General features: G+C 38.1%; 1 protein-coding gene across 1 annotated transcript in view; it reads left to right on the top strand.

Moving 5' to 3' along the window:
- Nucleotides 1–9,198: 9,198 nt before the first annotated feature.
- The window catches only part of pcloa (piccolo presynaptic cytomatrix protein a), a 56,042-nt gene continuing 51,098 nt past the window's right edge, over nucleotides 9,199–14,142 (top strand). The window contains exons 1-3 of the mRNA XM_056455873.1: nucleotides 9,199–9,553; nucleotides 11,187–12,243; nucleotides 12,992–14,071. Coding sequence (XP_056311848.1) covers nucleotides 9,381–9,553; nucleotides 11,187–12,243; nucleotides 12,992–14,071 — 2,310 coding nt within the window. The 5' untranslated portion in view covers nucleotides 9,199–9,380. The remainder of the gene's footprint in view (nucleotides 9,554–11,186; nucleotides 12,244–12,991; nucleotides 14,072–14,142) is intronic.

Genomic DNA, 14,142 nt, shown 5'->3' with positions numbered 1-14,142 from the left:
ATATTCACTATGTTCATTTGAAGGGTCATGCCAGCCATATTTTCTGTATTGAAGGCCATATTTAAGTTTTAATGAGCAACGCAGTGTGTGTGTGATTAGGTTTCAGGCTTCAGTTACAGTTCTCTGCTTCTCTGGGTGCTGTAAGTCACCCATACACACCGGCATACATACATGTTGCACAGCAACACACACAAACCTTCACTGACACACTGAAAAGTATTATGTGTATGAGGATGAATGTGCATTCATAAGAGAGACAAGGCTACAGGAAGTCAAAAACAGGTGGTCATTAACAGGTGGTTAGATATTTTAAAGAAATTCAAACTTTTATTAAGCAGGGATCCATTACATTGACTTAAATTAAGGTTAAGATGTTTATTATCTGCAAAGGATTTACAGTGTTCAGCATATATGAGTACACCCCATTTTAAAAGATTTTTATTAATTTCTCAGTGAACATGGGTAATATATATTGGTGTGTTTGAATAAAACAGATGTATTAAACAGATATATTTATTAAAATAATATTTTAGTCACAGAACATCTTTGGAAATGGAAAGATAATACATTTAATTTCAAAACTGCAAAATATTGCAAAAAAAAATACAACCTACAAAATTTCAACACATTTTTTTTATATCTTTTTGCTTCTCTTGATTTTTGCTATTTTTTTAATTTGTATTTAATATTTTCCCCTAACATATAAATTTGAGCTACTAATTTTTGAACCGTTATTGTAAGTTATTTTGTTAGATTAGCTCCAGATTCAACTTCAGCTCTGACTAAACTAATATATATGCATAAACATAATATTGTAAAGCTTCCTATATTAATTTAAATGAGAGATTTGTGGGGGTGTACTTATATATGCTGAGCACTGTAAATACTGTTTATTTGAGCTCTCTGAAAGATAATATGATGTAGAAACTGGAGTAAAATTCTGCTATAAATATACAGGTGGCAGTTTATGCTGACAGATGTTTCATAACATGATAATATTGCAGTTATTATATGTGCTATATAAATAATCTATAATAATATGAATTAAAAATAACATAAAATTATAACTCTGTTGCTTTAATGACATATTATGCATTATTTTTAACAGGAATAAATTTAATAAAATGATACAGGAGCTGTCACTAAGGCAGTACCTTTTCAAAACATACATATTTCTACCTGAAGGGTCCATTATGGTCTCTTAAAGGTACTTTTTAGGTACATTTGGGCGCTGACATGCACCTTTGAGGTACCACTGTGAATTCTTTGGGTACAAATATGTATGTTTTGAAAAGGTACTGCCCCAGTGTCAACTCCTGTACCTTTATTTCTGAGAGTGTATATTTAATATAGTTTTAAGACAGTTACAAATAATACTATCAGCATGACAATTTGAGTCTAATCCAGGTTTGTTATAGCTAAAACTGAACTGCAAAAAAATTATGACAAAAAACCATGACAACAAATCCTTTTATGTAACTTATTTTATTAAGTTAAGCAGGTTTAAACAGATTTTTACCATTTTACCTTTATCGTTTAGTCAGTTTGACTGACGCAAGTTGAGATGACTAGAAAAGTTCATTTGATTCAACTAAAAATTTACATCAGCAAGAATTTTTGGCAACAAAAGTAATCTAAAATGCATTATTTGGATAATAATCCTTTGCATGATATCCTTATTTTAATAAATAGTAAAACATTAATAAATATTCACCATATTACAGTTGTGACTTAATTTTGTGTCAAAGAAATTGGTGAGCATTTTATTCAAAGGCTTAGAAAAACATGAATGATCTAAAACTTATGAATGTTTACATTTAAACAATCTTCCCAGATTTCATAGCTGTGTTTACAGGACTGTGTGTGTCCGTGTGTGTGTACTTCCGCTTGAGAGCATAAAGGTCATTAGTGTTCGCTCCAGTGCTCAGCCCTGTGTGGGAAAGGCTATCTGTTCTGGGCTGCCGTTCATGACTGATGGAGAGCAAAAGAGGAAATAAGGGCAGGACACCCACTAGCAGCAATAATCACAATCTGCGGCTCCTCTCTCATTCTATTTGTCCCGATCACGGTGCCAACAGCAGATAGTCCTGATAGAGAGCTTAACTTACCGCTAATGCTCTTTGATCTCATTAATTGATGTGTGGAGATCGTTAGAGCATCTGTGGATCTTGATAAGAGTCCATCTCCTCCATGTAGCCCAGGGACAACAGCTGGTCGCACAGAGGACGAATTCCCCCTGGAGCTCCGGGCCGGGGCTGAATGAGCCTCCGCTGTCACTTCATGCAGCCGTCACTCTGATGTTGAACAGGGTGGAGAGAGTAACATACAACGCTCATGAGCAAGCTGAAAATGCCATTAGAGGAATCTGATAACCATATAGGAATGAGTTTGAATTGGAAAGGCCGAATGGCATAGGAGCGTGTTCAAAACTGTTGCTTTATTAGCATTGTTAGTGATTTACATGAAGTGGGTATTAATGTTTTGTTTTCTAAGTAAACCTAATGCTGTATATCAATGGTCTCAAACTCAATTCCTGGTGAGCCGCAGCTCTGCATTGTTTACCTCCAACCAGCTTCAACTCACATCTGCTTAATAGTCTCTAGTAGTCTTGAACACCTTGATTAGTTGCATCATCTGTGTTTGATTAGGGTTGGAGCAAAACTGTGCAGAGCTGCGGCCCTCCAGGAATCCAGTTTGAGACCTACGCTGTATAGGAATGTATGCAAGAGTTTGACCTTTTTCATGTATGAACCTGGAATGGAAAGGCCAAATGGTGTAGGAGCGTGTGCAAAACTGTTGCTTTATTAGCATTATTAGTGATCTACATGAAGTGGATATCAATATTTTGTTTCGTTTTGTTGACCTAATTCTGTATAAAGCTATTTGTTGACTATAAGCAGGGTGCGAGTTACAGGGGGGTTTGGGGGGATTGACACCCCTAATTAATGCTTGATCTGCTCTGAAGGACATTAAAACAAGATGTATAGGGGTCAGCCCTTTAAAAGTAATAAATAGCTTTTTCTGATTTCTATCTTAATTATTAATAATTAAAAATATAGAATATAAATATACATTTAACGCCCCTAAATTGATTCATACCACTGTGATGCATTCAATCGCGCCAATCAATGCTAAGAAAAATATAATTCAACAGTCTGAAACTGGCAGTTCTAGACCACCTATAGACCATTTTGAGGGATGTAAACAAAAACAGTGATCTCAACGTATTTCCTGTTTTGCCTTTTTAATTTCTATAGCTTTCGATAATTCAAAAAGAGCCACATATTGATAAATAATGTTATGATAGCTGTTTTAACATTAAGATATGATTGAACTTGTTACAGTTATGAAATAGTTTGATAACAAGCAAGAAATGTTCATGGACCAATGACATGACCCCATTGAAATGGTCTGTAGACATCTTAAGTATTCACAAAACAAGTCTCTGGTAAAATAGGGGTTTGTATCTGCATGTGGCCTAAAAAAAAGAAAAATTAGACACATAATTTGTATAGTTTTACCTACAGTTACTTCTAAAATAGTCACTAAGTATCCCTCAAATCATTGAAAATGTATACATTTTATGCATGAATTAGATGTAATTTAAATACATTCATAAATTTGATTTACTGAAGCATGTATTACCAAACTACTACCGAAAATAATTGACCTCTCCGATTGTCAATGTATAATTCGTTCCCTGACTATAAGTAACAATCTTCTGATGTGTGGCAGTTTTTTTCTCAGTTAAATGAATGATACATTTCAGCGGAATTTAGTTTTATTATTATTTAGTATTTTGTATTTTTAGAGAATTTTCTGGTATTAAATTTCATTTATGCAGTACCTGTAATTAATTTATGACCTTTTAACCACTTTTGACCTGAAAATGAAATTCCCAACATTGAGAAATCTTGCAGGCTTTGGAGTAGAGACCTCTAGTTTGGAGTAAGATCTCTTTTTAAAGAAAACATTATTTGCTGAAATGTATATATAAAACAATAATAATAATATTATAATACTTAACAAGTCATGATTTGAAGCTCAAATCTCAAAAATGAAATTATCAGTAAAGTTTTGATTTGTCAAATTTTCCATGAAATTAGTTTCCAATATTTCCACCCCCAAATTTTCAATCTGTCAGACTATGATTTAACTGCATTATTCCGCTTTCTTACATATTTATTTATATATAATATTTTTTTTAAATCGCATGTGTCAAAACCTATACCAGGCTTTGTAAAATATTCATAATAAAAAAAATTATAAAAATCTGTTCAGTCAAATAAAAATGACTAAAGAGCACCGTATGGTTAATACATATGGCTAAACGACTAAAACCTCGATGAAAAATTGGAAATGAGGCCCATTCAAAATAGGACTAAAGTAGTAAATATTAAAGTAAGTCATTTACAGTAAGTACAGTAATAGTCTAACCCTTAAAATGGACAGATATTTACAGTAAATGTTCCTGTCCTTTATCTAATCAATGTCTTTATCATGGAGATGTTGTATTGTTAAAACCATAGCTAAAGATAAATCATACCCTCAGTCCCGCTCCTGCAGATCTTCCTTCCTGCTGTGTTTGTTTCCAACCCTGCTGATACACACCTGTCTGTGATATTCAGTAGATCCGGAAGAGCTTAATTAGCAGCTTCAAGCCTTTTCCCCTGGCCATTTTTTTGCCATTGTTATTGAAAGAACACAATAAAAAGCGTGTAAAATGATTGGGAGAAGTGGGGCCAACAAAATTAGGAAATCCCCATGGCTCAAAATGTCAGATATGATAACCACCCGGCCATGGATCAAGTCAGATTGTTTTGATATACAGTTGAAGTTCTCCTGAATTATTAGCCCCCCTGTATATCTTTTTCCCCAATTGGTGTTTAATGGAAATAATATTTATTTCGATACATTTCTAAACATAATAGTTTAAATAACTGATTTATTATACCTTTGCCATGATCACAGTACATAATATTTTACTAGATTTGTTTTTAAGATACTAGTTTACAGCTTAAAGTGACATTTAAAAGCTTAAGGTTAATTTAGCAAGATAGGGTAATTAGGCAAGTCATTGTATAACGATGGTTTGTTCTGTAGACAATCAAAAAAATATAGCTTAAAGGGGCAAATAATATTGACCTTAAAATGGTTTATAAAAAATTTAAAACTGCTTTTATTCTAGCCGAAATAAAACAAATAAGACTTTTTCCAGAAGAAAAAATATTATAGGAAATACTGTAAAAAATTCCTTGCTTTGTTAAACATAATTTGGGAAATCATATTAATTTTGACTTCAACTGTATATTATTTCAGATGAGTCTCCTTTCTTTAGAAATTCTGCAGTATTTATATCTTACATTTAAGTTTAAGCAATGAAAATGGACACTTTCTGTTAAATCGGATGTGCTTTTGATCTCTTTTTAAGTTTGAAATGTAACAAATGGTAAACGCACATGGATAACACACTAACGTTTTATCTGAGCGTTTTATTTATGATTAGTTCAGTGCTTTGTTGATCCGGTGAGAGTGGCCCTGCAGTCAGCTTCATCTCTGCACAAAAGTAGGAATCAATAAAGGTTGCTAATGGAGACAGGATTTTCTTCCGTCACTCGTCAAGGCTCCTCAGACAAGCTAATATTAAGTTGCACGTCTGGGGCTTTCTGGCTTTCAGTTCATAGACCGCGCCATTGGTGGTGGAATATTCAATTCCTGCAGCCTTCTTGATGTCTACAAATGTTGTCTCTTTGTGAAGCCAACAGGTTTGAACCTATAAAGCAGACAATGCTTTCCCACAGACTCTGTCAAAGTCATTGGTGACGTGCTCCTTCAGTGTCTCCTTCTGTCTTCAGGCCCTTGGCAAAGATTTGAGCCAAGGACATATTGATGACTTATAGACATATTGATGCAGTGACTCATGATTCCTATTCAGCAGGAGATCTGTGAGCTGAGGCTGTGAATGGATGCATTTGTGAGGATTGATTATATGCAGTGGTTGGATGACTAAACCTTACGAGTAATTCATTGTAAGAAAGCAAAATGGCTACTGAAAATTAAGGGACAGCACTCAGAGGCGGATTTGGTGATTTTGGGGCCCTAAGCTATTATTCATCAACTTCTTCCTCTGTTAATTTCACACCTTCCATATATCTGATGAAAGGACTTCATATGTTTTCAAATACATGCTGTTTAGCTTTTAGTATGTAGGTTATTTTTTCTAAAGGCAGGCTTGACAACATCTGTCTTATCCATTGAGTATTGTTTGGTCTTTGTATCTTTGTCCATAGCAAAGCTACACATTTTTTGGCATAAAGCAAGCTGAGGTCTACAAATACTTGTTCGCTTTTACTATAGTTTGAGTTCTCTGGGTATAAGCCCAGCAAAAAAAGCTTTGGGTCGAGGAGGATTTGTTTTGAAATGATCTTTTCACTTATGACTCTTATCGCTTTCCAAAATAATTTAATCTTTGTACACTGCCAAATACAGTGAAACAAGGTTCCTCTAGCATCCAAACATTTTGTGCAAATATCTGGTATGTTTTTATTATATTTATTGAATTCTACTGGTCTTACATATGTCCGCATTATCCATTTATATTGTATAAGTTTAGGACGTGAAATTATAGACATAGTATGAGCCTTAGTACAGGCTTCCTCCCAGTCCTCATTCGAACCTTTCATTCATTTTCTTTTCAGCTTAGTCCCTTTATTAATCTGGGGTCGCCACAGCGGAATGAACCGCCAACTTATCCAGCTCATGTTTTACGCAGCGGATGCCCTTCCAGCTGCAACCCATCTCAGGGAAACATCCATACACACTCATTCACACACACACTATGGACAATTTAGCCTACCCAATTTACCTGTAATGCATGTCTTTGGACTGTGGGGGAAACCAGAGCACCCGGAGGAAACCCACGCAGGGAGAACAGGCAAACTCCACACAGAAACACCAACTGACCCAGCTGAGGCTCGAACCACTAGCACTACCTACTGCGCCACTGCGTCGCCCCATTCAAAACTTCAGACTGTAAATCTTTCTTCCATGCATTCAACCTACAATATGAATTTTCGGAGAAGTTCATTGTCAGCAAACCATAAAACTCTGATATGATACCATTTTTTCAGATTATCTTTTATCATCAGGTTTTCTAAAGATGAATATGGGGGTCTACTAAGATCTTGCTTTAACAAAACTTCTTAATTGAAGATATTTAAAAAAAAAAATTCTATTGATACTAAATTTAAGCCTCAACTCATCAAAAGACATCATTCTATTTGAATTCGTCAAATAAATATATTGAATGGTTTTAAGTCCTTTCAACTCGCACAGGTTGAATGTTGCATCTGATCTTTCAACTACAAAGAACCGATTGCCCCATATTGGGCTAAATTGAGATATACCCTTTCTACTTTTATTTAGTTTTTATTTGTATTGCTGTTTTTTTTATCACATCTTCTTTTCAACATGTTAATGCAATCTGTACATTTTAAATTATTAGTTTTCTTAAAATAAATTTACAGCTAAAAAATAAAAATATATTTTTTATCAATTTTACTGCTGGACAGTTCCATTGTGGATATTTTAATTTGTAATATTATTATTATTATTTCATAACATTACATTATTATAATATTATATTTGATTGTATATTAAATAATATTTATTTACGTTAAAATTGTATTTATAACTCTCACCATACACTGTAAAACCCAAAAAGTTAAGGTAACTCAAACCATTTGAGGAAACCGATTCCAACTAATCATTTAAGTTCAAAAACTAATCGTAATGAGTACTGTGAACTTAATCCATTTGAGTAAAAAGAGCAATTTGAGCACAATTAAACTAGATAAATGAAGAGAACTCAAACCAACTGAGTACTGTAAAACCCAATAAGTTAAGGTAACTCAAATAGTTAGAGGAAACTAATTGCTACAAACCATTTGAGTTAAAAAACGAATCTATATGAGTACTGTGAACTTACTCCATTTAAGTTAAAGTAATGAGGTGTTTAATTAACTCATTACCTTCAGCACCGAGTTCAAAACTATTTTCAGATGAGTAGAATTAACTTACAGTCAATTTTGAGTTAACTACACTCATTTCATTTGGTAAAGTTGACTGTTGGGTTTTACAGTGTACAAAATATGGTAGAAAAATTATGTTATATATGGTTTCTAAGTATAATTTATACTTCTAGAAATTTATTGGGGCCCCCCAGATTTCCTGGGGCCCTAAGCGGCCACTTACCTCGCTTATTGGTTAAATGATCCCCTGACAGCACTGTTTCAGCTTTATTTTACAGCTTCAAATATTTTATCTTCTTCCCTAACTTGAAAAGAGTGCAAATATCACTGAAGTAACAGAGCAGAGAGTTATAAATCCAAGTCTTAAGAGCCAAGGGAACAGTTATAAATTTGCTATAATATAAAATAAAGTGCTGATCATGTGGAAATGGCAGTAGCCTAAAGTAAAGTCTAATCATTTTTAGACCATAAAATATTAGACAGCAGTGTTCTGATTTGATTGGTGTGTTAAGATGTAGGTTTTTTTTTCTTTTGTAGTTTGTGCGTTTTAAACTTTGGTGCCACAAAGGAACCTGTCAGTCTTTTATAGAGCACATTACCACCATTACTATTATAGACCACTTTATTCGCGAGTGCTAGTTCTGGTCGTTTTTTACCCCAATGTGAATTTTAAAGAGCCATGAATCAAACCACTGGCGATAAGGAGAGCATTGCAAACTTTGATTGGAAGCAGAAGTATATAACAATTTGATACTATTTTGTATACCTGATAATGAAGAGCTACAGTTCCATTAAGCATTGTGAATGATACAATGAAAGTACACATTCTGATTTTAACAAATGTAATTTACATTTAACTGTGTATATATTTACAGACTACAAACACAGAACAAACTTACCGTGATGTAAACTGTTACCACATCATGTTACTACACAACCAATTCCTCTTCACGAAAACTGCTCGCTAATTTGGGAATTATTGGCTCGCCTTGAAAGCAAAATAAGCAGGGTAATTATGAGATGATTTGTAAATTCTTAGGCGCTTTGTCCCTTTAATTCCGTTTTTTCCAACGGCGACGTCTTTTGATCACCTGTGAGGGGCGGGACATGCGCGTTGGATGGATGGAGGAGGGAGGCGCACAACTCTAGACCTACACCCGCACGGAGAGGCTCTGCTCTCGGGATGCGCGTAATCGCTACAGAGACCCTCGAATGAAATGGAGAAATAAAGCGCCATGCATCCAAAACAGCTGCGGATTCTGATGCTGTCGCCTTATTCCCGACATTAAGACCCGTATCACCGAGTAATTAGCTGGAGGGAGGGGGAACTAAAAGGAAAGAGGGTCGATCATGGGGAACGAAGCGAGCCTGGAAGGCGGCGAAGCTGGATTACCAGCGGGACTCGCACCTGATGGGAAGGGTGGCTTCATCCAGATGCCCGCAGGGGTGGAGGCAGACCTCAGCAATCTGTCTGAGGAAGAAAGAAAGCAGCTTGTGGCCGCTATGGCCAAAGCGCAGTCCAGGCAAGTTGAAGTGTCTATAAATGTATGCTGTAATGATGGTGATGTCCATCCGTCCAGTGCCCGAGCGCTTGTATGATGGGCTTGTGTTTTGATCAAGGCATTGCAGGTTGGCACATCACGACAGCAGCACCGATGCAAAACATGATCACACCCATTCACGCTCTTACTGCATGTTTACGGCCGTTTTGTAGCGAGATGTTAATTCCAGCCCAATTTTCACACACGCATATGATTGAAATTCAATACCACCTTCGTGCACTTTTGTTTACTAGCTATGCATAAAGGTGGAATTACCACTGCTCTTCACAAAACCCATATGTGTATACGTATTTTTTCATAATTAGTGTCATCATCATCATCGTTAATATGGTGGGTCACTGTGTGTGCACAGTGAATGTGCAGTGTTCTAATGAATATAGCTTGTTTAAACCGCTTTCTCAGGTCCATACAAGCCACAAGGGTTATATACTGATATAAAAATGAACATTGAAAATAAATTTGAATGATCCTTTCCAAAAAATATCCGTCCTCTGTGTATCCAGATCTCCGTTGCGTTCTCCATGCACACTCCATCTTCCTCCTATGGGCTGTGTAGGTGATGTCATGAGCTGCTTTGGAAAACACTGACTGAGAATAACACGAGTCTATGAAAATTCGATCACTTGAAAGCACGCGATCGACATCCCCTGTGACATGATCTCATTCGTCATCTAATTGAATTGTGTCTTTAAATTTGCATTGGCGTAAACGTGGTATTTTTACCCAGGCGCAAATGGGGGGAGGGGGGTATAAATATTAATATGACTAAATATAGCAACGCAAGCACAAATGCCATCATGCTCATTGATCGTTTTCTTATTTTAGGGAGCGTGCGTGTAGTATTACTCCTGAGAGCTAGGACCATGTTGCAGTTTAACCTATTATTGTATGATGTTCGCTGTCCATGGTGCTGAAACGCGCACAGTCAAGTGGAGAGCGCCACTCGATCAGAAACAATACTCGTCTTGGATGTGGCGTGATGATCTTCTTTGGATGGCTGAATGACTGAACATTCAAATACGTGTAAAACAACGCCCACGACAAATACCAGATTATTCTAGGAGTAAATTAACAGCAGTGGTGCACAGAAATTAAAATATAGTGACAGTGTGACAACAACGATCTTTTAAATTAGTGTTTGATCAGAATGCTTAATAGATGCTATTAGTATTAGCTCTTTTTTTCAAAGTAATTACACAGTAGTGGTCATTACTACTACTAATGATAAAGCAGTTTCTTGATTAGTTGCTTCATTGCTGTAGTTTTCGTATTAGGCTAAATAAACTAAAAACGTTTTTATTACGTATTAATGTCTATAATAAATTGCTTATGACATCAGACTTTTTCTTTTTGTTTAACTGATCCATTACCCATTTTTATGAATATATTTTTGGCTGTAATCATTTTTATTTTGTTTTTATTGATTGGATGACTGAATAATTTGCGGTGTCATTTGCATTTTATTTTTGAAAATGATCCAGAACAGCTTTTAGATAAATACAGCACATATTCATTAATCACATATTTTGGAAAGATTTATGTTGACCTGAGAGTAATAAATATGAAGTTAACCTTATGATTCTTCACTTCACAGGCCACCGGAGACTCAAGCTGGGGGTACCAAAGTCCCAGTCGGTCTCAGTAAGAGTCGAACTGTAGATGCTTTTGGAGAGGGGCCGCCTCCCAAGCCAAAGCCTGGACGCAGCCCCTCCTCCCTCAGCCTCCTTGAGTCACGTTTCCGGCAGGAGCCCAAAGACCCAGAACAACCAAGAACTGGCATGTTCTCATCTGGCTTCTTGAGCGGGGCCAACCCCTTGAGTGCGGTCTCTTCTGCTGTCTCCTCTGCCAGCATCCCAAAGTTTAGTTTGTTTGGCGACGATGAAGAGGAGGAGTCTGCAAAGCAGGAAGGAAAGCCTCCTGGTCCACAGAGCGGAGTGGGAAAGGGTCCTCCTCAAGGGAGTAAGCCACCTCAGCAGGGTCCCCCTAAAGCCCAGGGACCTCCTCAGCAAGGGCCCAAACCTGATGGACCAGGACCCCAGCAAGGACCCAAACCTGGGGGACCAGAAGCCAAAAATCAGGCACATAAACCTGGAGCACCAGGACCTCAACAGGGACCCAAACCTGGTGGACCTGGACCTCAGCAGCAAGGACCTAAACCTGGTGGACCTGGACTTCAGCAGCAAGGACCTAAACCTGGTGGACCTGGACCTCAGCAGCAAGGACCTAAACCTGGTGGACCTGGACCTCAGCAGCAAGGACCTAAACCGGGCGGACCTGGACCTCAACAGCAAGGACCTAAACCTGGCGGACCTGGACCTCAACAGCAAGGACCTAAACCTGGAGGACCAGGACCTCAACAGCAAGGACCCAAACCTGGAGGACCAGGGCCCCAGCAACAAGGGCCTGGAAAGCCTGGCCCAGGGGTTGCAGGAAAACCCAGTGGACCTCAACAGCAGGGTAAACCTGGGCCAGGTGCTCAATCAGAAGGGCCTGGTAAAGCTGCACCAGCTCCAGGAAAAGCAATGTGTCCTCTTTGTAAGTCTACAGAGTTGAATGTGCAGGCCAAAGACCAGCCACCCAACTACAACACCTGTACTCAGTGCAAACAGCAGGTGTGCAGCCTGTGTGGCTTCAGTCCACCAGATTCAGCGGTAAGAGGCATCTTCTGCCCTCACTATATATCAGTCAGATACGTTTTACACTGATTAATTGTTCATCTAGATGAATTTTTAATACAGAAGATACAAGACTTTTTTTCTTATTTTTAATGAACAGTTTAGCTAAATGAGTTTACACTTTGTAATTAACTGTTCAGAGTTTTATTTTTAAAACCTTTTGACTATGCTTGAGATTATTTCTTCTCATTTGAGTTCTAAGTTTAAAAGTATTGCCATGGAAGATTAGAAAGGTCACGTATGTCATTCAGGCAGGAAGTTGAGTTGCATTCACAAGTTATAAAGGGAGTGATTATACACACATTTGGAATTATTCCTTGTCCATATTAGAAGTAACAACACTTTTACACAGTATTAGGTGTGTAGCCTTATTCTTGTTTTTTAAGGATTTACATGTGTGCCTTTCAATAAATGGCTCGACCAAACTAGCAATTAAAGTAAATGAAATAAAATTAATGTAATTAAATCATAAAGTCATGGCTTATGGGGTTTGCTAATCAATCCAATAACAATAAAAAGCATTTAATAACAGCAAGTTCACTACAAATTACCACACTATATACTGGGTGTTTTGTTCTACCCTGCATAAATAAATAAGATTCTGCAAGGTCTTTTTAATGCGCACAGCTTGAAGTAATTTAAATGCAGATGAATATTCTTCCAAAAATGATATTATGCTTCATTTGTGCTCGTGTACCTTGACATTTTCTTATTATTTTCACAGAGTAAGGAATGGTTGTGTCTGAACTGTCAGATGCAACGGGCGATGGGTGGCATGGAGCCTCCTGGACCTCCAATGATGAAGCAGCCACCCAAGCAGGGCTCAGCACCTCCCTCCCCACAGAGGAAAGAACCACCACCTGGGTCTCCCTCCAAGGTTGAGCCTGGTAAAAAGCCCCCTATGCTGACCAAACAACAGAGTATTGCTGATACAGGGAAGGGAAGTACACCTCCAACAACACCAAAATCTGGACCACAGCAGGGACCTCAGCCTGGACAACTAGGGGCAAAACGTGGACAGCCTCCACCACTTCAGAAACCTTCACAGAGCCCAAAAGGTAGTCCTCAACCATCTCCAGCCAAAACAACCCCGAAGCAGGACGGAGGGGGCTTTTTTGGGGGATTTGGTCTCGGAGGTTTGACGGAGGTAACAAAACCCTCTCCAGCTGCCCAAGCTACAGAGTCCGTCACAGGAAAACTCTTCAGTGGTTTTGGTGGTGGGTCCAAACCTCAGGGGAGCTCTGCAGCTCCGGCCAGTGAGTCCGTTACAGGAAAACTTTTCAGTGGATTCAGTGGCCTCACAGAGACGGCAAAACCGTCACCAGCAACATCTCAGGCCGCTGAGAGCGTTTCTGGAAAGATGTTTGGTTTTGGCTCGTCCATCCTGAGCTCTGCTACCAATCTCATCTCTGGGGAGGAGTCAAAGTCTCCCCCTGATTCTCCTGCAGGATCACCCCCTGATTCCCCCATTGGGTCAGATGCAGACTCCCCTGCTGGATCCCTTCCCGACTCGGGCTCAGAGTCACCTCCGGACACACCGCCAGCTTATTCCAAAGACCCAGCATCCCCAAAACCAACACCCGCAGAGAAAAAACCATCAGCAGACACATCCCCCCCAAAATCGACAGACATAAAGGACTCTCCAACTAAAGTTTCAGGCTCTGAGGCCCAATCCTGCTGTCCTCTCTGTAAAGTAAAACTGAACGTTGGCTCAGGAGAAGTGATCAACTACAGCACATGTACGGAGTGCCAGAAGACTGTGTGCAGCCTGTGTGGATTCAACCCCACTCCTCATCTCTCAGAGGTAACTCTCTCCATGTTAAATATTTTTTGAGCAATTTTCTTTCCTTTAACAGTGTGTTTCCCTATTAAGCT

The sequence above is a fragment of the Danio aesculapii genome, chromosome 4, assembly GCF_903798145.1.
Source record: "Danio aesculapii chromosome 4, fDanAes4.1, whole genome shotgun sequence".
NCBI classification, from domain to species: Eukaryota; Metazoa; Chordata; class Actinopteri; order Cypriniformes; family Danionidae; genus Danio; species Danio aesculapii.
The sequence above is the reverse complement of the archived record's forward strand: the minus strand, read 5'-3'. Positions and strand labels throughout refer to the sequence as shown.